This window comes from Pangasianodon hypophthalmus, chromosome 11, assembly GCF_027358585.1.
Source record: "Pangasianodon hypophthalmus isolate fPanHyp1 chromosome 11, fPanHyp1.pri, whole genome shotgun sequence".
In the NCBI taxonomy this organism is placed as follows: domain Eukaryota; kingdom Metazoa; phylum Chordata; class Actinopteri; order Siluriformes; family Pangasiidae; genus Pangasianodon; species Pangasianodon hypophthalmus.
In genome coordinates, this window is record NC_069720.1 from 21,505,520 (window position 1) to 21,530,059 (window position 24,540).

Genomic DNA, 24,540 nt, shown 5'->3' on the forward strand with positions numbered 1-24,540 from the left:
TTTATTGGTCTTAAGAATAAATCATTGGTCAGAAAATGAGCAAGAATGAAACTAATGCACTCCTGAGAGCTCCTGTGCCTCCATTTGCTGGTTTACTTTTGCTGTTTTTTGAGGAAAAGCTAGAAACAGAGAAATTACACACACACACACACACACACACACGTATGTATATATATATATATATATATATATATATATATATATATATATATATATATATATATATATATATATACAGTTGAGGTTAAAAGTTTGATGCTCCAGAAGGAAAAAACATGCATTAAGAGCTGGGGGGTGAAAACTTTTGAACAGAATGGAGATGTGTACATTTTTCTTATTTTGCCTAAATATCGTATTTTTTCATTTAGTACTGCCCTTCAGAGGCTACAGAAGATAGTTACATGTTTCCCAGAAGACAAAATAAGTTAAATTTACCCTGATCTTCAAATTCAAAAAGTTTTCTGGAGCATCTGTGAGCGTTTGAACCTTCTGTAATAGTTGCATATGAGTCCCTCAGTTGTCCTCAGTGTGAAAAGATGGATCTCAAAATCGTACAGTTATTGTTGGAAAGGGTTCAAATACACAAAAAATGCTGGAAAACCAAAGAATTTGTGGGACCTGAAGGATTTTTCTGAAGAACAGCAGGCAGTTTAACTGTTCAGGACAAACAAGAGACTCATGAACTACTATCAGTAAACAAAAAAACACAGCTGTGGATCATTCAGGTAACAACACAGTAAGTAAGTAAGTAATTTTTATAAATTCAATTATTATTTTCTCTTGCGGACTATATGTAAACATCTTTTATGTGAAATAAACTAATAAACAATAAATAAACAATAACCCGCATTTTGTATGATCCCTCTTATTTTGGTAAAATAATAAACATTTTGCAGATTCTGAAAGGGGGATGTAAACTTTTGACCTCAACTGTATATATATATATATATATATATATATATATATATATATATATATATATATATATATAATCACTTATATAGTCTTCTTGTATGCAAAGGTAAAATCATGATAATGATTAAAATGTTTGATGTAAAATTCAAAAACACAAATGTCTGGGTGTATGAAATTTTACAGAAATATCTTCTGGGATGTTTTTTTCTTAAAAGATTAGTCATTATTTGGTTATCTGCCACACCTTACGCAGCCCATCAAGGGCCACAAGACTTAAACATTTAAAGAAATCAAAGAGAAAAGCTCCCACACTAACTCCCTTTATCTATTTGTTTAATTCTGGCTAATTTCCTGATCAATATTTATTTATTTTTGCCCAGACGTGTATATAAATAACACCGCAAAAGAGCTTTGCCAGCAAAATCCACCTTTATTCGACGTTGAAACTTTAACTTAGGACATTAAAACAGCACAAGGCTCAGCCTCAGTGTAGTCCATCATATAGGCCAAATTTTATAAACCACAACATAATACACACAGCACACAATATAACAATCTGAAACTGTTGTAAATGAATGCTTTAACCGTTATGTCCAGTGTTCTCACTTACAGTAGTTAGCATTAGCATATAACAAATACAGTAAGGAAAGCTACAGAAGTATCAACACCCTGGATTAAAATGATACCTTAGAGAGATTGCCTGGATTAAAATGACAGATGATGAGTTACAAAGATGTTTATGTGTGTGAAAAGTAGGTTATTGCATCGACTAAACCTTAATACCAAAATGGTAAATGTAATTAAAACAGTTAATGTAAGTGTAAAAATGCTTTTTCACCTTGTCTGCTTCTGTCTTTTGATTCTGTAGTTTGTAGTTTTCCAGAAACTGAGATGAGCCAAAGATGACAGCTCGTAACACAAACAAGCAATCATGAGATAGTCACCAGCCTATAAAATAATTTTCTGAAAGTATTGCTTTCAAGCAATAAATACGGCTGCCAGTAACACATTTTTAAAAGAAAACTAGAAAATGTGCAATTTCAGCTGACTCCACTGAATAATCATTAATAAATTACAGGATTTTTTCCCTAAATGAATATATACATTGTTTTCTACTTCACTCATTTCTTTTTTTTTATATCAAGGTTCAAAACAATTCTGCATTTGCTGTCTTTGATTTTGTTAAATCATTTAGCAGCAAATATATTAACAGTATAAAATATTTCCCACAGCCTGGCTCTGAGAAAATACCGCTGAAAAAATATTTTTAAAAAGTCACTCATATGTGCACACACATAGACACACACCATTCCAAGAAAAATACTTTATAGTCAGTATATTAAATCAGTTTGTCCTTTAGTCTTGTCAGCAGATATCTTCTCTCTATCTAACTGTATGTTTATATGCTACATTCTTAAATGTTGATGTTGAGCTCCTGAAAAGAGGATTTGTGCCCTGCAGAGGAAAATATAGCAAATGGTAAAGAATGAAGAATGCAAATGGTTAGAAATAAGAAATACTGTTGGAGTTTTTCAGCATTTTTGTTTCAACATTTCAAAAGTCTCAGGAAAAAAAAAAAAAAAATCTCAATAACTTACTGATTGCCATTTTGCTTTAGTTCTCTCCGCCTCAAACTTGGCAACCTCTTTTTGGTCGTGGACATATATGAAAAGCTTCCAAACCACCGCAAGTATGATGCCAATAGTGAGTACAGACATACAAACACCCAGAGCGATCATAGCGATATTGAGAGGCTTGGGACAATCTGCAAGACAATCACACAAGCACATTTATTAACAAAGACCCATATGAGCATATTTTCATTACTGATCTTTATGGATCATTAGTGGCTTATTGTAAATGATATCCTCAGCAGTCTCTCCAAGAGTGAGTATATCTAAGTGTGCTGTTATTTGACAAGTTTATTAATGACGTTTCTTGCTAGTCCTCTTCAACTTTTGTGGTTTGACAGTTTTATGACTAATACAAGCACTGACTGCAACACTCGTCTTAGTTTCCTCTGTGTTTCTGAGTGAGTGTGTGCACGTTTGTTTAGCTATGGCTTATTCAGCTCTTCCTACAAATATCATCCACTGGTTTCTGGTCAATCGGTGGGAATTTAGTTTTGCCACATTTGTATCACTGTCGACTTCTTTAAAAGCTGTATGCCCAGATTGAATTCTGCCTCTTATTTAAGTAACCTTGGTTTAAAGCAGCTGCCAAATGGAAATGGTAATGGTAATAACAGGGTGAGTAAATGAGATGAGTGGGCTCTTACCAAGCCTGAGCTTGTACACAGTGCTTCCCTTTTCACCGCCCACTAATGTGAAGGAGATCAGACACTCGTTCTCACTGCGGAGAGCACACATCACCGCATGGCTCTCGTCAAAGTCTAAAACATGAAAAGAAAGCAATTGTGTGTGTGTGTGTGTGTGTGTGAGTAATGAATTACGAAAGACATACATAAGACAGAGAAGGTAGGCCATAGTTTGTAGGCCAACCCTAGGAGGAAGACTTTTCAACTTATCCCACGTTATTGCTGACTAAAACACATTATGGTATATTTGGCATATTAAGTTTCCCTGTAACTGACATTATTTAATGCATTAGTTAACACGAACAAACAATGAACTTCAGCATTAATACACCATTAATAACTAATAAAAAAGTAACTAACACTTGGATTAATTGATGTTTTTTAATAATAATAAATCAAATATGACCATTATGAACCAAAACCTTAAGTAACATATTTATGGTAGTTAATAGGCAAACTTCAGAACTGAGGCAAGCTCCAATGTGTATACCTGGAGGCCAGAGCTCACCAAAATTCAGCCTATCAACATTTAGGAACATGCTGTGTTTTCTTTATGTAAGGAATAAACCCGCGACAGATGTCTTGCGATAGGAAAATATTCAATGTTGGGACGGTGTAATTTGCGTCAGGCCAATACCAGCAAGTTGATTATTTTCCAAAGAAGTGTTTTATTTGATTTCGTACCACAGCAATTTTCCAAAAATTTTAATTCTTAATTTATTAACAAACAACACGCTGTGCTTTTTAACCATTTAATATTTACATTATAACAGCTAACGTTTACTCCCTCACCAGTCTCTCCTTTTCTCTCTCTTGAAGTTAGTAAGATCAAAAATTGCAACTTGTCAAGCTATAAAGAAACCGTCCTGGAAAAGTCCTCTGTCCTGAAGGCTCCCGTGGCAGAAGACTGACCGTTACAACGTGCTGACATCTGAGACTCTTTCCACAAATGTTAAATAAACATCTCCTTACAGAACATGTAACAATATTAACAATTATACATTATTCTTTGTTAAATCATGTTTTTTAATTCCTTTATTAGATGATGTGCATGTCCCTGTATATGAGTTGTTACTATAGAAACTATAACCGATTAGAATGCACACATTAATGAAATAAAATAATAAAATAAATTAAAGCCGGCACTATTGTCAAAGCTACTGTTTTAGAAAATTAATCAACACCTTCTGATCGATCAGATTCAAGAATTCAATGTGGTATCATATTTGCTACTGGATTGAAAAAACATTGGTCAATGCAGCAGTCTTTAGTTAACATTTAAACAAATGTCAATTAATACATGTATTAACTGACACTGTTACTTTCTTAACATTACTTGTAATTATTATTGCTGAGGTTTAACATTTATTATTGTTAACTAATGCAGTATATAAATATTTAAAGGGAAAATGATATGATGTTAAGGGCATCGTGATGCAAAGTGTTACCTTAATTATTATTATTCAGTAACCTCTTATAATTTATTTAAAACCTACTGTGAAAAAATAGGAAAGAACATCCTGTATGTCACTCATGACATTTCATTCACCTGATCAAATATCCACAACAGTCTACACGATAAACCCCAAGAGAGAAAAAAATCATACAATAATATAATAATCTTCATATAATAATAATAATAATAATAATAATAACACTATCTTGTCATGCATCAGATCATATATCTGTGATGTTACAGAAAAATCCTAACCCTCACTCCTTTTTCATGGTAAGAGGATACAGTTCTCCACTTTTCAGACTTCCAGTGAGGTCCTCACAGAAGACTGGCAGTGTTTTGTGTCTCTGCATTGTATGTCTCAGTTGGAGACTACTGGTGCAGTCTCACACACCTCATTTCCTGCCCCAGACTGAGGGCTCTTATAATGGCCTGTCCTTGTCAAGACACTTGTAATCACTCAGGCCCAACAATAGTGCTGTCTGCACAAAAGCCTGAGTGGCTTGTACATCTTTGTTAAGTGTCAAAAGACGTAATCTATAGCATGTGTGTTTGTTTATGTGTGAGACACAGAAAGAGGTGTGAACTCACAGGATATGGTGAGACAGAATGTGTAAAGACTCTGAAAACTGTCTACGTGTTTTTAACTCTATTAGTATCATTCAGCCATTCTGACTTCCACACAGACACAGTGCAGTTTTACTTGGGATTTGTGTTATAAAAGGCTTTTTGTATAGTTGTGCTGGGGGATTGTTGGAAAACTTGGAAAGAATGTCCTATGAAAGTAAGCATTTACATTTTCTTTGAAAGATATGTATGCATTTAAAAAAAAAAAAATACTGGTTTAGCAGAAGGAATAAATATTATTTATTCACACAGCTTCCCTCTGAATCTATTATAATTAATATTATAATTATAGGAACTCTCTTAAGCAAAATGTTGTTGAATGGAGAATATTACAAACTTTGGACAAAGTACAAATCTCCATTTTATTCTAATTATCATATAAATTGTATCAAAAGGTTTGTAAAGTTAACCATAATGTGATGTTATGGTATGTAAATTTTTTGTGAACAATTTTTAACAGCGAATGCTGCAATTATATAAATTATGTAGATTTAAATAGGGAACACATAGACTATGTAAAATCTGCACAAATTACATTTAAACTTCAGACATCTTCTACAAAGACAATGTCCCCTCACTACAAAGTAAGAGACAGCAAAGGAGGTGTACACTGACCTGTAGAGTTGGTGACAGTGGTATGAATAGCGTTACACTTATGGACACAGTCTTCTGAGGGTTCATCGGTTTTCAGATAACACTCCACACAAGACCTATGAGAGACCCACACACACACACACACACACACACACACACACGCACACAGAGTATATACACGTCAGCTCTCCAGAGGATTCAGCTGAAGAGAAATATTGGTTTTGTGTTTGCTGAAAGAACAAACGTCTGGACACTTTTATTGTGGCCCCTTCCCCTTTCTTGTTCTTTTCGCTTTCTAACTTTTTATCCAAACCGCTGAACTTTAAGAAAGGGGAAATGAGACACTAATGACATGTGATATGCTTTCACCTGGCTTTATATGTGAGAATGACTGGGCAAATGGAAGATGCAAATGAAACATACACACGGATACGCTGTTCACGTTCCAGCACCCATTCGTAAACACACACTAACCGGCCGCTTTAATAGGAACACATGTACAACTGGTTATCAATCATAATGCAAAACATACAGGACAAGAGTTTCAGGTCATGTTCACATCAAACTGATGCGTGAGGAATGAGGAAACTGATCACAGTGACCATGACATGGCTGCTGGTGCCAGGCAGACCGGTTTAAGTATATCAGAAGGATTTCTTCAGCTGTCCAGTTTTGGTGAACCTGTGCCCACTATGGCCTCACATTCCTGTTTTTGTTGACAGGTGTGGAATCCATTGTGGTCTTCGGCTGTTGTAGCCCATCTGCTACATCCGCTGATGTGTTGTGTGCTTTGAGATGCTTTTCAGCTCACCACAGTTGCAAAGAGTGGTTATTTGAGGTATTATCCAGTAAATACAGTGGGTGGTGAGTGTATACAGTATGTACATACACATTCATACACACATAATGACACAAAAACAAATGAACTATTAAAAATATAGGACAATATATTCGGTTTATATTTTGAAACATATTGCAATTTCATAGAGGGATTTTTTTTGCAGGTGAGAATCTATACTTAGGAAAAAGACTACAAACTTCACAAACACAAGATGATAATAAACTTTTTCATTCTAGGTGTGCGAGAAAGAAAAGGTGTCTGTACCTGGTTGAGCTACAGACGTCTCCACAGGTAGCGCACTTCTCACACTTATCCCCTGAAGCTCCGGGAACAGAACATTCGCACTTCCCGCATACACACTTTCCACGTCCACTGCAGACAGACCCATCCGCTGACTCACAGGTGTGTGTGCTAGTGCTGCAGTTGCAATACTCGCTTGTCCAGCCCTCGTGGCACACACACTCACCACAGTTACACTCTCCATTACCTGAACACAGGAACATACAAACACATACACAGACTTATTACCATATATTATATATATAGAAACATGCTGCTTACTTATATATTCATCAAGGCTGTTGCTTTTATATATTTTATTATACTGAATTACTAACTAATGCTAGTATTCCTTCATGATGAAGCTTCTCACTGACTCCTTATACCTGCCACGCAGACTTCTGCTTTTCCAGGATGTCTGATTCATTGATTATGTATTTCTGCAGTCTAATCCTGAAACCACTGCCCTTGTTTCGTATTGTATCAAGCAACCTGCTGTATGATTCAGCTCTTAAATGTTCATATCATTGTGCCAACAGTTTCTGTTACTTATCTTTACCAAAAATGTAAATGTTCAATTTAATACTTAACTGTAACACTCACCCCAATTTACTGAGACCCAAATAATAGTGCTAATTTGCACGATAAATTGTGTTGCAGGTGATTTAGAAAAAAGAATTGCGTGAAATAAGTGACATGAAAAGTAGGGGGAGGAAACAATAAGGAAATTAGGTTTTTGCCTGGGTTAATTGTTCATGAGAGGCATGATAAGAGTCCTGGAAGTGTAACTTAAACTGAACCTAAAATAAAACATAGATTAAAGAAATCAAGAGGCGCATCAAAATGCTGTTCAAAATATAATGTGAATGTAAAATAGAAACAGGAAAAGGGGACAGATTTGCATCAGAAGTGTAAATGATTTGAAGCTAACTTTACATCTGTACTGATATGTCACAGTTTAAGAAACTTTCTGATAATTTTACTAAGTCAAAGATTTAATAATAAAAAAAAATCTCATTATTAAAGCTTAATTATTAAGAAGTAAAGACTTACTAAATAACATTGCATGGGCAGAAAGAATCAATTTTTATTGACACCTCTGTGTTTTTTTATGTAGAAATACCCTAAATTACACAAATAATATAAACTATCATAATGTCTTGTACTAACTGAACCAATTAATGATTGCTTTTACAACATATAATATTATATTCAAGGGACAATTAGCATAATAGATAATGGAAATATCAAACTTCACTTTGTGACCAAATTAAATGTATGTAATTTCAAGTATAACAAATACATATCTTGCTTGCTATAGATTGTTATTGGGGAACTTTTTTTGCAACCTGATTGAAATTGAGAATTGAGATTTCATCTGATTTCCTATCTTATCAGGAGGGGTATGACTGCACCAAACTCTAATCCTAACTCTAACCTTCAAAACTCTTTAAAATCCTTACAAATCTGCAGGTATATGAAGATGTACAGTGCGTAGTGATGGAGGGAATTAAACTAGACTGATTCCACATCCAAAGCTCTTCTTCCAATCCTAATATTTCCTAAATGACTCCTAAATGCTGCCCACTCTCTTTCTGCTAAATTCTTTCTCTCTTGTAAATATACAGATCCTGATAGGTGCTACTGAATAATCAACACTCTCTGCCTGCTGCACTGCAAAAAACTTGATGTAGCGCTGCTTGGCAGAACCGTGACGCTGAGACTAACGCATCCTTAACTCCCTGCATAAAACATTAATGTGGGTGTTAAGACTGCATGTAATTACCAGGGTGTTTTTGTTTCATTAACATTCCGTAGAGTGAGAGATCACATACACTCCTCCCTACACACAGCGGTATCTGTGCTTTCTGTCAAATCATACTCAACCCTTTTCTCTCTCTTTTTTCATTGCTCCTGTTACTGACCTCCACACAGCTTCCCTCTGAATCTGAGGCAGGAGTAGTTGTCACACTCGCAATATTTTCCATACACGAGCCCAAAGCTGGATGGGTAGCACACACACTGGCCGCAGAAGCACTCTCCCTGCCCGCTGCACACCTCTGCACTATCATTGGCCCTGTGCAGGGTTGTACACACAGTATCACACATCATTAAGTGACTGTATGTGGAAAATCTACCAACACACACTGGTGATGTTTAGAAGTAACAGGTTGTCGGTGACCTTTCTCACCTGCAGTCACTGACTTGACCTTTGTCCTCTGCGCACTCACACTTGGGACCAATGAACCCAGGGTCACATATACAGGAGCCACACTCCAGAGCCCCTTGTCCTTCACTGCAGTGTGTGCTGTTTAGCTCGGTGGTCCTCTGGCAATCACACACACACAGCGACTCCAGCTCCACCTCCAGAGTGTCCTGGAAGCCTACGGGCCGCAGGGAGAAATGATGTGGAGCATCCAGACAGCTGTCCAGCTCCATCGTCACATTAAAGGCCACCTGAGAGAAGAATATTTCCATTTCCTTTCACAGAACGCTTGTTTGTCTGATGTCATGTATAACATGCTAAGCAAACTTTCAGCACTCTAATACTCCTTGATCACTCAGGGGTCACTATGCCCTTTTATTTTCTACAACATCACAATCTTTTATTTACTCAAATTAGCATTCACTAGTGAAAAGATGGAGGATTATTATTCTTCTGTTGTGTTAAACATCTAATTAGTCTAATATCAGAATAACTGAGGACTCACTATGTCTCCAACTTTGACATTGGTGCAGTGTTTAAGCCCCGGCCGGACTGCACCATCTGGGCAGAGAGCTGTGAAGGAGATCTGGAGATTTTCTGTGTCCCCCAGAACTTCCAGCTCAATCTCGGACCTCAGCTCCTAAAAATCAAACACACCAGACACATCACTTTCCTCACACTAGGGATTCCGAATCCATATACATTATATGAATTGAACAGATAATGTGTCCTAAATGAATACAAACACAGATACAAACAGTAGGAGGAGTATTCATTTTTTGTTGTTTTTAAAAGCTTGCCAAGAAGCTTCAGAATAAATGTCGCCCCTATTTTTTTAACGTAGGGCTAATGTAGAGCTCGTGGAAGCTTGTGGATGGGGTTACCAGATTTCATCAACTTCTCATCACAACCACAACTCAAAAACCGCACAGAGACTTGAGACTAGCCCAGAATGTTCTGGCATAGAAAAGGGTAGATGCATGTTTCTTCTTTTTATTAGTCTTTTCATGGGAAAAAGGTTAACAGTGGTGCACATGTCTGATTTGCAGTATCAATACACGGACATTACGTGCAGTACCTGGCAACCCTGCTTGTAAAACTTAAGCAATGAGCAAGTTCACAAGTTCATGAAAGAGCAAGTTGATACTAATAGGAGATGCACTACTCATTTTTTTTTTCTGTAGTGGTTTTCTCCAGTAGCCTGACCTAAACACTGAGCTCCAAAATAAGACCATATTTCTACCATATTTCTGTACAAACAAAAAAGACATTCTTAAATTATAATTTTCCATCATTATTAAAAATAAATATTTTCTGAAAATCCTATGGGCATTATAATAAAATGCCGCTTAAATGACCCCATTTTGACTGGCAGAAGCATTGTGAGTGCATCCCAGCTTTTTAGTAGATTCTACTATTGTGTCCAGCAAACATTTCTGATCTTCTTTTAATGTAACAAACCCAAAAATCTAATAAATAAAATATTATTAGATGGCTATTATTGCCAACAGTAAATAACAGGTTCTTGATTTTGGAAAGATGTTGTTGATTTGAAACAATCACACTATATGACAAAAAGTATGTGGACAACTAAGCATCACACTCATACATGCAAGGTCGAAGCCCCATTCAGATTTAGCCCCCCCATTCCTGTTATAATATCCTCCACTCTTCTGGGAAGGCTTTCCACTAGATTTTGGAGCATGGCTGTGGGGATTTGTGTTCATTCAGCCACAAGAGCAATGTCAGGTGAGAGGACCCACAATCAGTGCTCCAGTTCATCCAGAAGGTGTTCAGAGGGGTTGTCTTCATGGACCCCACTTTGTGCACACGAACATTTTTGTTTTAATATGTATATGAAATAAAAATAATATGAAATGCTATTTTGAGATTTGTATTTGACTTACATTTGTCCAGCATGTTCATTTAGTGTTTAAAAGATTTTACATGATCGATAATGTTCATTTTGTTATTCATAATAATTTTCGCTATAGCTAGCAAGCTGAATGCTAGGTGCCAGCATGATTTTGTAGCTAAAGAGGCACAGGAGCAAAATATAACAGCAGAAAATATAATATTAAATATATCACAGCTTACAATATAATATTAATTGCTCTAAAGTCACACGAAGGAGGCAGTATTTTTTCAACCGTTCACTTTAGTGGAGACCATCGGTGTAATTTCTGAAGGTTAGCTAGCATTAGCTATCACTTTCTAGGACTCAGCTGATCTCATGGACTAAATATATTTCAGTATTTTTAAAATACAAAACACTGTATTTTAATCAATTTGGTTGCCCTAATTTGTAGTCTATTTTCATACCATTCCTGATGCCCAGTTTGCTTTATAAAGGCAGCATAAAAATACTGCTGAAAAGCCCTACTTAGTGGGAAAGAGATGCAGAATAGCTACACTCTCACTTAGAGCTCTCTTTATTAAACTGACAATAAACCTTAAGACTCTCACAAACACGGAGACAGGAAACCCAGCCTCTTCAATAGGCCCTGTACAGAAGAGCAGGGTTGCAACGGATTGAGATGAAGCAAGTTATTAGCGAGAGGAAAGAGGAAGGAGGGAGAGGGGGAAGAAGGAACAGAAATGGTAAGATCAAACGCCCAAGAGAGGACGAGTGCAGACATGCTCTGTGAACGTTAAGACTCAGATAAAAAGAAGGAAATAGAAGAGGCATGAAAGAGGGAAAAAGCAGTGAGCACCTGTATAATATAAGCACCTACACTCATCTATATGATCAAACATAGTCAAGTCCAAGTGCTATATGACTCAAGAGTTTCCTTTGCACAATGTATTAACTAAGAGTTTCCTATTGCAGGATTGTCAAGTGTGGTTCTGGAAGACCACAGTCCTGCAGAGACAACTTTATTTAAGCTTCTAACACACTAGATTGAGAGCATGAAGACCTTGTTTATTAACTGAGTCTTAAATTTGGTAGAGTGGTAAACTCTGAAGTGCCCTTCACAAGTGCAGCCTGGTACCCTGATATCCCTAACCTATTGCAAAATAGCTCACAAAGATATCCACATGAAGACAAAGAACTACTGTACCTTATATGCAGTCAAGATCAGTTCGAGAATGTTCCGGGAATCATTTTCCAACACACCCACTGTTGCACCAGGAATTAGATTTGCATAGTTCTGTTCAAAATAGAAAAACAAAAAATCCACATAAAAACAGCCGCTGGATTGTGGAATGCAGAAGGTAGATATAGAGATATAGTGGGAATGAGTCCAGAGACAGGGAAAGGTTTTCTCATGCCTAGTATACATGAATGACGTGATCATGTTTGAGCATGTCGAAAGCACAACTGAATAAGGCATACAATCACAAAATGTATCTCATCCTCACTAATACATGGGATTAGCTTATCCTCTGACAGAAAACCTTTTACCTCTGCACTGTGTGCTTTGCATAAGTAAACAAACCAGAGAGTCTTGATCTCACCTCATAGGTTTGTCTCTGATTTTCAGTCACTGCGAATATGAGGAGGATGTTGTTTTCCACTAGTTTGTCTATAAGTTGTCCTAAGGTTGGATACTCCTAAACATGACGGAAAAACAAAATCATGCAATGTCTAAATCAGAAGTAAATGTTCTATTATATTACTGCATTTATCATCATCAAGTTTTCACACTGACAGTTTAGGAGATGTAGGCTTCACCTTACCAAATGGCCTGCCATGGAATACTCATTGTTGCTGTCTAGGTGGCACTGTCCATCATTAGGGATGACGATGCCGGCCATTTTGCTGTCCATCCCAAAATGAGAGTCTGCATCGCTCACAAAAACCAGCAAGCGCATGGAATCATTCCTCCACCCAATCTTATCCTATGGGAGATATTTTGTATCAGACACAAAATAGATTCCTTTCAGAAGAGCAAAGGTCCAGTGTGTCTAGTGCATGCGTGGGATAAAAAAATGCCTCACCCCACACACTGCTGCCTGCATGATGGCATCAAAGCCACACTCTGGAATGTCATTGTTTGCTGAGACACGCTGTTTAGAAATGATCTTGTTGAATTGGTCTGTGCTGCTGGTTAATGGGAGGACGTGCTTGTATCCAAATGTGGGCAGGCAAACATGTTCTACACTCCTGGAGAACAAAATAAAGTCATATAATGAAATATTCTTCTTTATCTTCATCAGTTGCATATCAATCAAGGTGTTTCTGTAAAACACAGTTACTACGTATTGTCAAAATTGGTAACTCAACTTAATAAGCATTTAATAAGCTGTGTATTAAGGGAGGATTACCAGCAGGGGTTTGCCAGCTCCTCTGGAGTAATTTTAATGTATGGCAGAACTGGCTTCTCCACAAACGAACCAAATCCCAATCGAAAATTACTTGTGAGACTAGCCATTTTTTTGGAAAGAGTTGACCCCAGGTCTCTGATTCTCTGCAGATCATCATACATTGAAGCTGAGAGGTCCATAAGGTAATACATATCTACTGGATGGTCTTCTGATTGTTGTACTTTTACTTGAAAGGTCACTTGGGTTCCTGGTGTAGAAATGGAGAAACAGAAACTTCAGATTCTTTAACACATAGAAGATTCGGAAGAATAACTCGATTTAGGCGAGCTCTTATACTTCTTCTGCCAAAGCATGATATATAATGATCTTAATATCATAAAAGTATCATGTTAAAAACATATCATTTTAATAACTGTGTTCATTTTGTGTCCATACAGTGAAAGCGTTACTTCAACACCGGATATTATGCTAAATATAGAAATGTCATTTTATTCATTATTATATAAAATGTTAAGCCCAGATCTCCTCTTAGCTTCTAGAGGGAGTAAATACTGGAATTGTGCTAAAGAACAGTTAGAAAAACAGCCAATCTCAACTGTGTCTAATTTCCCAATGTGGCCCAGTATACAGTCAGTTGTTTGAGATGGCAGAAGGACAAAGGGATGTTTCCAAATCGCATTCATGTATATTTATAGAGTGAGGCATGGTGACGCAGCAGGTACTGTTGCCGTCTCAAAGCTCCAGGGCCCCCCTAAAAACATGCATGTAGGTGGACTGGCTCTGCTGAATTGCTGGTAGGTCTGAATGATTGCACATGGTGCCCTGCGATGTGTATTCCCGCCTCATGCACAGTAATTCTGGGATATACTGCGACCCTGGATAAAGCTATGACTAAAGCATGCATGAATATATTGGATTTTTAACAGGGAAAGATCTACTTTTTGCCACTTTCAGTATTTTTTCTTTGGCTTTTTAAAAACATTTATTTAACAATTTTTTATTATGTATATATTCTTTTAATGGTTCAGATCTGTTTAAATCTGCGTACTATACATCTCACCTGGCCGAAGTTTGAGCGCCATCCTCTGTGGTGTTATGTAGGACACATTAGTGGGGTCTGCACTTTTCCCTAATGGCCCGTCAGCCAGCAGCTCCATGGTGTTCACTGGGAACTGCATGAACTCTTGCGGACATCCCTGAAGAAGAAGTTCCTCACGCGTACCGCAGCGCTCACTCACCACTAAAGAATCTGTGAAATTCTGTTCAGAAAAAAAAGGCATGTGATTGCCAGATGCATTCAGTATAATCCATTTTTCAGTTTTTACAAAAGTTTGGAAGCTGATAACTATCAGCAATGTATGACTGAAACACTGAAAATCATGACTGAATCATTTAACTCATCACCATTGGACTCTGAGTCTTTATATTTTTAGACTGGCTCCTCTGTTGGTTTTGCAATTAATTTGTTATAAACTAAAAAGCAAGGTACACTAAACTTCACTACTCTGTGAATGAAACCCATGCATGTGTGTTTACTTTGGCTCTGTCTTAATTAATTTGACACAAAGCACTCCTGATATAACTAAAGCAACTTGGCAGACTATGTAGGCCTTAATCTCACACATGAAATTGAAATATCAATGGGAGAAATATCTTAATTGATCTTAAATGTAATGACATTATCATGACAATGACAAGCTACTATTACACAAGTTTTACTACTGATTTTGCAGCTACAATTTATTTGCATGATGTTGCATGATGCATGGGAGAGCCTCCAGTTTACCCATAATTGTTTGCACTTGTTCCTTCCATCTAATACTTATTCTGTTGTCCCGTCTAGGTATCATGCACTGTCCTGGGTATATATTGTATGTATTTGAACTCAGTTCACACTGTGGTGTATGTAGTCTTGTGTACTGTCCTTGTGTACTCTTCTGGGAAGGCTTTCCACTAGATTTTAGAGCTTTACTTTGGGGATTAGTGGTTATTTAGCCACAAGAGCATTAAGGAGGTGATCTGGGACGCAGTCGGTATTCCAGTCCATCACAAAGGTGTTCAGCGGGATTGAGATCAGGGCTCTGCGCAGGACACTCGAGTTCTTCCACTCCAGCCTTGGCAAACCATGTCTTCATGGAGCTCGCTTTATACACAGGTGCATCGTCCTACTGGAACATGTTTGGGCCCCTTAGTTCCAGTGAAGGGAAATTTTAATGGTGCAGTACACAGTGGATACACAGAAATGTTTTAGAGAAAAAAAGAAAACAAAAAACTTCCAATACCCAGCTTGCATAAGTGTGCCCTCCCCTTTATAATTGGGAATGTGGCAGTGTTCAGAATCAACCAACCACGTCCAAATTCATATTAAATACTAATTAGTATACACCTTCCATCAGTTAAAATGACAGATTAGCCCCAAATAAAGTACAGCTGTTCCTATAGGATTTTGCTGACATCTTCTTGGTAATATCCAACTGGGAAAGCCATGGGCCACAAAGAGCTTACAAAGCAGCTATGGGATTTCACTGTTGAAAAATATCAATCAGGAGAGGGTTACAAAAAAACTGTAAAGACAATAATCAACAAGCGGAGAAAATATGGCACAACAGTGACATTAATAAGAACAGGACGTTCTTCCAAAATTGATGACAAGGCCAGGAGAAAACTGGTTAGGGAGGCTGTCAGGATGCCTACAGCAATATTAAAACAATTTCTGGCAAGTAGTGGATGCTCCCTACTTGTGACAACAATCTCCCAAATTCTTCATATGTCTGAACTACAGGGTAGGGTGGCAAGATGGAAGCCTTTTTTAACCAAAAAAAAAAACATCCAATCTCCCAAAAGCATGTGGAATAATGAGAACAAAGTTGATCTTTTCACGATAATACCAAAAGATATGCTTGGCACATAAAAAAATGACACAGCATATCACCAAAAGAACACCATCCCCATGGTGAAGCATGGAGGCGGCAGCATCATGCTTTGGGGCTGCTTTTCTTCAGCTGGAACTGGATTTTTAATCAGGATGGAGGGAATCATGAATACAAGGCAATTTTGGTGCAAAATCTTAAGGATTCTGCTAAAACACTTAAGATGATGAGGAACTTCACCTTTCAGCATGACAACGACCCAAAGAACACCCACAAATCAACAAAGGAATGGCTTCACTAAAACAAGATCGAGATTTTGGAATTAGCAAGAGTCCAGATCTAAATCCAATCAATAATCTGTAGGGGACCTGAACAGGGCTCTACAGGAGATGCCCAGCCTTTCTGAAAGAGTGAGAATGCTTTTGCAAGGAAGAATGGCAAACTATTGCTAAGTCAAGATTTACTCTTACCCAAAAAGATTGAATGCCGAATACTGAAAGAATGAATCTAAAGGTGCTTCAACTAAGTATTAGTTTAAAACCAGGTTATTGTACATTATTTTATTATTATTTTTTTTTAAATTGTTTTTCACTTTAATTTATAGACTGCAATTTCACAATAAAGATAGAAAAGCTTCTGACATGATTTATCTTGGTTTCATTTTTTTTTACATCACAAAAACCTGCCATTTTAACAGGGGCGTGTAGACTTTTTATATCCACTGTACAAAGACATCCTACACAATTGTGTGCTTCCAACTTTGTGGCAACAGTCTGTGGAAGGCTATGGGTGTGATGGTCAGGTGTCCACATACTTTTGGCCTTATAGTGTATGTGCTGCACCATGGTCCTGCACTGAAAACCCTCACAAGTTGACTGTACTCAGTTGACTGAGTAAACTCGTTCCATCAATTTAATTGAGTAATGGGGTCTCCCATTAAGTTACACTTACACTTAACTTGATGCTCATGTCGACTGTACTTAAATTGTTACGTTCGCTTAACTTGGTGTTCATATAGCGTTCTTAATTAGTTTAGTTCACCTAACCTGGTGTTCAGCATATTCTGTCGTTTACTAACCCTGAATCGAACCTGGGCCACGGTGGTGAGAACTTGGTGTTCATTTCAAGAGTACTTAAATACAGGGTGTCCCAAAAGCCTCCATACATAGGGGAAATTAACACTTTTTAGCAAAATGTAACTTTACTTATTTATTTATTTTCACAAAACATCCTCTACATGACTGCCATTTCTTTGTAAACACACACAGAGTCTTTTCTCCTTTAGTACTTCACTACACCAGTACCAGCAACAGACAGATGAAGAGAACCGCCTTCTGCAATGATCTACCAATCAGCGCATTAGTTCTCTTGTTGCCAGGCAGAACTCCATGGCCAATCACATCAAAGAAAGACCAGAGTGAGGTATTTTAATTCGTTCATTTAGTTCATAACGCTTGAAATCTTAAGTTTATGTATTTTGTAGGTAAATAAGTTAAACGAACTTAGATTTTTGATTTATGGGTACTAAATGTAACATTTTAAGTAATGTTTCCTTTTTAATGACTACTTGATTGTTTAAGTAAAGACAACGTCAGGGTTTACGGTGTGAAGAAACGAGATTTCGTTCCAGTGTATAGCTATGAGTCATATACAGGAATGACTTTTGACTTGACTTAATTCAAAATGGTTGCACAAAAAGCTACGGTATGACACTTCACAAGGGAGATTATATTTGTTTTTGTTTTTTTTTCATTTCAACTAAAGGGGTGGCATCCCTCTTAAATATCCCTTAAATCGATCATGTTTCAGCTTGGTTGCCCTTTATAAACAGTTGTAAATAGAGTGTATTGTGTTGAGTTGAGTTGTGTTGATTTGAGTTGATTTAAATTAAGTTGAGTTGATTTGAGTTATGCTGATTTGAGTTGATCTGAGTTGTGTTGATTTGAGTTGATTTGAATTAAGTTGAGTTGATTTGAGTTATGCTGATTTGAGTTGATCTGAGTTGTGTTGATTTGAGTTGATTTGAATTAAGTTGAGTTGCTTTGAGTTATGCTGATTTGAGTTGATTTGAGTTGTGGTGAGTTGATTTGATTTGAGTTGATTTGAGCTGATTTGTGTTGATTTATGTTGATTTGAGTTGAGTTGATTTGAGTTGATCTGAGTTGATCTGAGTTGTGTTGATCTGAGTTGATCTGAGTTGATCTGAGCTGAGCTGAGCTGAGGTGTGTGTACCTGTAGAGAGCACCACGCGCACTGCGGCCCCAGCTGCACGCACTCGCCACACGTCCGCACGCCTTCCGCCCCACAGCTGCCTGAACACAAGAGTGGCACAAACACTCTACTGTAGCACTGCAGTTCATTTCTGTCACAAAACTCAACTTTCTCTTCCTAGACTGTCAAAAACAACCCTTACAGTGCTCAGGATACAAATCCAGAAATTCAACTGGATATAAATATTCTGTGATCATTAACCAAACAGCACTTCTGGGCCGAATCCAACATTTCATTGAAATCTTAAAATCAGATAACAACTTTCATTATCTTTCAGATATCCCAATCGGGTGTTTACATGGCCACTTGAATAATCTGGAAGTGACCGAAATCAGAGAATAATCGCGTCCATGGAAAGGCACTCTCTGACAGGATTAATTTAACACAGCATTATAATGCAGGACTGTTGTGATTTGTGTGCTCTGGCACGCGCTCTCTGTGATGCCAAAACATTAGCAACACTAGCAACAGGTCTAATAAAGTACATTACACGCTTCGTGGGGGAAGATAGACGGCAATTAAATGAGTAAAAACAACAAAACAACTTTCCTCAAATGTAAATTGAGTTAATTAAGCAAAGTAAAGTGTCTTACCTTCTACCGTACTAAGCCAGTAGTGAAGAAACAGGCTCAGTAAAACAATCCCCATTAGTCCTCAAGGTTGCTGTATAGGTAAGAAATGATGATGAGCCGAGTTCATATCGCTTTGTGAGGGGAATAAACAGGCTATACGTGAAGCTAGCCAGGTGTGTGAAGTGTGTGTGAAGTGTGTGGAACACGCAGGTACTTCTCTCACCTGGAGGGAAGTGTAAAGTGGGCAGGCGCTGTTACCTGGCCGTGTTTCAACGCGCACTTCCGCCCAGGTGAGAGAGGAAGAGATGAAGAGATGGAACGCTCGCGCGCGAGAAAAACACCGTTTAACTAAAGCTGCGCATTCATTTTATTTTATTTTTTACAGATTATCATGCATTATAAAGATTAAGCATTTTAATTAAAATAGGTCATTGTTTATAAAAAAAATTAAGGCTACATAATATAACAATGATCTGTAATAAGAGTATAATGCATTCTGATGATTATGATTGTTGTTGTTTTTATGGTTGTTGTTGGTGATGGTGGTGGGGGTGGTGTTGCTATTATTATTACTACTTCTACTACTACTGTTGTTGTTGCTGTTAATATTATTACTGATGTTATTGTTGTTGTTGGTGGTGGTGGTGTGGTACTGCTGTTATTATTACTGTTGTTGCTGTTGTTGTTGGTGGTTGTAATGGTGGTGGTGATGATGCGGTACTGCTGTTATTATTATTATTATTATTATTATTATTATTATTATTATTGTTGTTGTTGTTATTATTATTATTATTACTGTTGTTGTTGGTGGTGGTGGGGTGGTATTACTTTTATTATTATAACTGTTGTTGGTGGTTGTAATGGTGGTGTGGTACTGCTGTTATTATTATTATTATTATTATTATTATTATTATCATTATTATTATTATTATTATTATTACTGTTGTTGTTGTTGGTGGTGGTGGTGGTGGTGATGGTGCGGTACTGCTGTTATTATTATTATTATTATTATTATTATTATTATTATTGTTGTTGTTATTATTATTATTATTACTGTTGTTGTTGTTGGTGGTGGTGGGGTGGTATTGCTGTTATTATTATTACTGTTGTTATTAATTAGCCATTTATTGTGTGTTGAATATTGTTATTAAATCTTTAAAAATATTTAGCCTATAAAGTTATCTGGCATTTTTTTAAAACAAACAAAAAAAACCCCAACTCAAATAAATAAACATTGGTCCGTGTTTATAGTAGCCTGTTCCTCACATTGTTATTAAATTAACATCAAGTGCATCAACATCATAACAGATAACAGATAACAACAACATCATTAACAACAACAACAGCAATAATAATAATAATAATAATAATAATAATAATAATAATAATAATTTAAGATTGTTATGTAAACTTATATGATACATTACTGTTACTATCTCGCCAAAGAACTTTTCTTATTTTTAAAGTCTGTGGGACATTCAGCTGTAATCTCTGTAACAAGCAAGTAGGCTGGGAAATTACGTGTGTGAATCCTACATGCATTCTCACTTCTTTAACTTCAACAGCTCGAGACCTCAGAATTGACTGTGGGTTCTGCAATGTTATAATTATGTTATATGCCACAGACACACACACACACAAACACACACACACACATATATATGTATGAGATCTTTTAGACCAAAATATTGCTTGAAAGTATAAAAAATGTATAAAGCTGAAAAGATGGTTTTGTTTTGAGGTTATTGAGGGTCTAAACTTTTTTTGCTCAAGTCCTTAAAATGTCTCAAAATCACAGAATTGACAGATATATGTCAGATTATTTCCAAGGTCTCAAACTCTCTATTGGACCGCCAACATTTAAAAAAAAAAAAACTAAAATGTTTCCAGTCTGGCTTAAAGCTATCTGTCATCTCACTGATATTTACTTTTTTTTCATCTCAAAATGAACCTCATCTCAAAATCACTGTAGCCCATTTGTTTTCCATCTTTATTGTGCTACGTATCTCAACTAATAAAGAGTGACGTGTAAAGGCTGAGGTATTATGTAATATGTTTAGGTTCACCTGTAGTGCTGCTATCAGTTAAGTTTAATTGATGCTGCAAACAGATGTTTCGCACACAGGTGTAGCCCAGATGATCCTTCAGGCAATGACCTTAAAAATCTACCATAAAGCCCTACCAGTCTCAGAACTACTTATCTATTATCAGTCGATTTTTATTAGAAATTAATTCTCTATATTTGTGAATACTGAGTAGTCCAGTTTTTGATTACATCTAGCCAGTTCACTTCTGTTTGTAACTGTCATGAAGCTTGTTTACCATTTCCACACATCTGTAAAAATGAGAATTTGTATTGAGAGCAGGCTGTCCTGTGGTCTGACTGACCTAATGACCTTTAACACTAAAAATGGTCAAAACAATAGTGCCACATTTGCAACTCAATAGTTTTTAAATCTTTAGAAATGTATTATAAAAATGTTTAAATTGAAATGTAGAAATGTATTACAAGAATGTTAGATTTTTACAAATAGAAACCTCATCAAGCAGTAAAACAGTTTGATGTTACAATATTCTCAGAAAAGCATATTGGGATCTAATTTATCCCAAACTATGCAACATCTGCTGTTGTGATACATGGAGGGGCTTTTCTCTAGCTGAGTAAGGCAAATTCCATTGTGTGGATGCGAACAGGTGTGTGTGACTCTGAGCCACACCTGACCGAGCAGCCATGAGTCAGTGTGCTTGTCTGAGACTAAATGTCAGTCAAATAAAGATAAAACAACATTAATGTTTAACACGGCGAGTTGCTAGAATTTGATAGCAGGTCACTGTTGTCATAATTCAAAAGGACGACAAAAACTTTAATGATTAACATTATAAGTAGGAAACACAACCCAGGCGCAAAGACTGCCGGAGTGATGCAAACAGATTGACCGACTGATCTCATACATTATTTTACATACTGAGTGTGTCTAAGACTAAGACAACAAAAATACGTAACAGGAAAAGAAATATAACGTGTGAATCATAACGCTACCAGATTGCTCATATAACGAGACTCTTTAATTTCTCCTCTCTTCCTCCATCTCGTCTTTTCCTTTCCTTTCATCTCCCCACCTCTCCTCTCTTTTTTATCCTTCCTTTCTTCTCTCCTTCATTCTCCTCTCCATACCTCACTCCTTTCCTCCCGAAACCTCTCCATGCTGTATGAACTAATTTCAAAATTGAACGAATGTGTCCATGTCATGACATGGACCTCTAACTCTATCAAATGTAGTAATTATTTATACAAAATAATTAAGTGTCATGATCCCTCTAATGGTTACGTACCTCTAGGAGCCTCTTCGGCTACCATAGTGTCCAGGCTGCCAACTGGATCCCTGATTATGCACTGAAAACAGCGAGACCTGAATCGACAAATGAGAAGTCGTCACGTGCAGTGTGTGAAAGTCCTTCCAGAAAACAGTATGTGTTGGAGTAACAGTAAACTTGGAGTATCAGAGCAGCTTTATGGAGCATGACGCCTCTCTCTCTCTCTCTCTCTCTCTCTCTCTCTCTCTGTCTCTCTCTCTTTGTCTCTCTCCCCCTGCTCACAAGCATGAGCACCCACACACACACACACACAATCCACAGTCTTAAATGACAGCAGCAACTGTCTATCTGCATGCACTCACACATTCAAAAGCTACTTTCATTATAGAGAGAGAGGGAGGTCGTTGGCATGACAGGCCGTGCGTGTGTGTGTGTGTGTGTGTGCAAGCATGTCTTTCTCAGGGAACGTAGGCTGGTGGTTTAGGCTGTCTGTGTTAAAGCGGAACTGATTCTAATGGAACGTAGCTGTCAGGTGTTTTTTTCAGACCAATGTCTGGTCTCTCATTTTTAAAAATGCGAGTGTGTGCGTGTGTGCGTGCGCATGTGTGTGCGTGTATGGTTTCAGTTGTGAGCTGTCTGCTCAACTGTGCTGTGCTGATTCCTTTGACATTGCTGTTCAGGACTGACAGCGCCAGTGGATGAAATTTAAAATAAGGAGCCAGAAGAGGAGAGGAGGAGACAGAGAGAAAGACAAGGATGAAACAGAAGTAGAGAAAGAGGAAAAAAAGGCCAAAGCTAATGAAAGCAAAGGATTAGTTAGGATACTGTGATGGTCTGACATGACACCCACACACCAAACCACACACATACGCAATCAGGTGCTCTATCTGACAACAAGGTATGTAGGTGGCTGGCTTAATCACTTTCATATTCAACAAGGTTTCAGGATGAAGCTTTGGAAAGCCTTCAAATACCACAAATGTGAGATAAAATTAGTCCAATTTTCAGCCACATTTTGTCAGACATGTTGCTCATTCAGCGTTAGGTAAATCTATAACATGAACTTGTAATGTGTAGGTTTAACTCATGCTTCTCATTTGCCTCTCATTCATATACCATGAAGAAATATACCTCACATAACCTAACCTTCACCCTCCCACGGGGGAATATACCATGTGTCCCATCAGCTGTGAGGCTTTAGAGGAAGAAGTGGTGCGATGTAACTGTGTAATGTAAATGTGAGATGTAAATGTGAGATACCTAAGAGAATTAATGTGTGTTATAGTTACGGAGATGTACTGTAAATCCTGATGAATTATGTTTAATCAAATCAGTTAAGGAAGCTGATTACCTTGAACCATTTAAGTTTAAAAACTGACTGCTTTGAGTACAGCTACTTTATAAAGATTTGAGTTTACTTAACTTATTCTTTGTTACACTTACTTATACCCATTAAGTTTAAAGAACTAAAGTCAATTTTTACGCGCTTTTTTGTTTATAAAGCTACTGTATGTCATAAATAAGACAGCTCACGCACTCTGCATCACCACAATGGCAAAAATAAAACAGTAATCATTAATAGTCAGGCATTAACAGTAAGTGTTGCTATTCAGTCACTTATCCAGACTGAAAAAATAATTCATAGATCAATGTATTTTAATTTAAGGGCGGAATTTACACTTAATTAAAATATGTAAGTTCGACAAAACGCAAAAACTCATTAATGTGTACATTTACAAACAGTACATTATTGTAGTAACATGGGCATTATATCAATATGCAAAAGCTACATAATCATCATGTTTTAAAGTGTAAAGAAGAGACTTTATGAAACCTGACCTTTACAGCTGAATTCCTCTGGCCTATACTGTTCACTATTTGTTATCTAACTGAAATAAAGGTAAGTGAAAGAAGGACTTTTTGTCTCAGGTGTTGAAAGAAGAAGGCTTAGTCTAAGTTTAAGCTAATATTATTTGAGTAATTAAAACATTAGAGCAGAGTTATGCTA

At 37.0% G+C, this 24,540-nt stretch overlaps 1 protein-coding gene across 1 annotated transcript; it reads right to left on the minus strand.

Moving 5' to 3' along the window:
* Positions 1 to 1,325: 1,325 nt before the first annotated feature.
* Positions 1,326 to 22,840, minus strand: itgb6 (integrin, beta 6). The gene is made up of 17 exons (XM_053238305.1): positions 22,551 to 22,840; positions 19,239 to 19,308; positions 18,607 to 18,686; positions 14,565 to 14,763; positions 13,505 to 13,751; positions 13,178 to 13,343; positions 12,917 to 13,078; positions 12,695 to 12,790; positions 12,298 to 12,387; positions 9,741 to 9,875; positions 9,221 to 9,486; positions 8,955 to 9,106; positions 7,015 to 7,237; positions 5,931 to 6,025; positions 3,194 to 3,307; positions 2,514 to 2,680; positions 1,326 to 2,370 (listed from the first exon to the last, which is right to left on the minus strand). The coding sequence occupies exons 2-17, from the start codon at positions 19,291 to 19,293 to the stop codon at positions 2,299 to 2,301; spliced, it is 2,319 nt and encodes a 772-aa protein (XP_053094280.1). The 5' UTR covers positions 19,294 to 19,308; positions 22,551 to 22,840; the 3' UTR covers positions 1,326 to 2,298.
* Positions 22,841 to 24,540: the final 1,700 nt, after the last annotated feature.

Bases quoted from the DNA above. Each gene is read 5' to 3' on its own strand.
- itgb6 (XM_053238305.1), bottom strand. From the start codon at position 19,293: ATGGGGATTGTTTTACTGAGCCTGTTTCTTCACTACTGGCTTAGTACG. The intron at 13,344-13,504 runs GTAATCCTCCCT...TTTGTTCTCCAG, and splicing joins GAGCTGGCAAACCCCTGCTG to GAGTGTAGAACATGTTTGCC. The intron at 9,107-9,220 runs GTGAGAAAGGTC...AACCCTGCACAG, and splicing joins GGTCAAGTCAGTGACTGCAG to GGCCAATGATAGTGCAGAGG.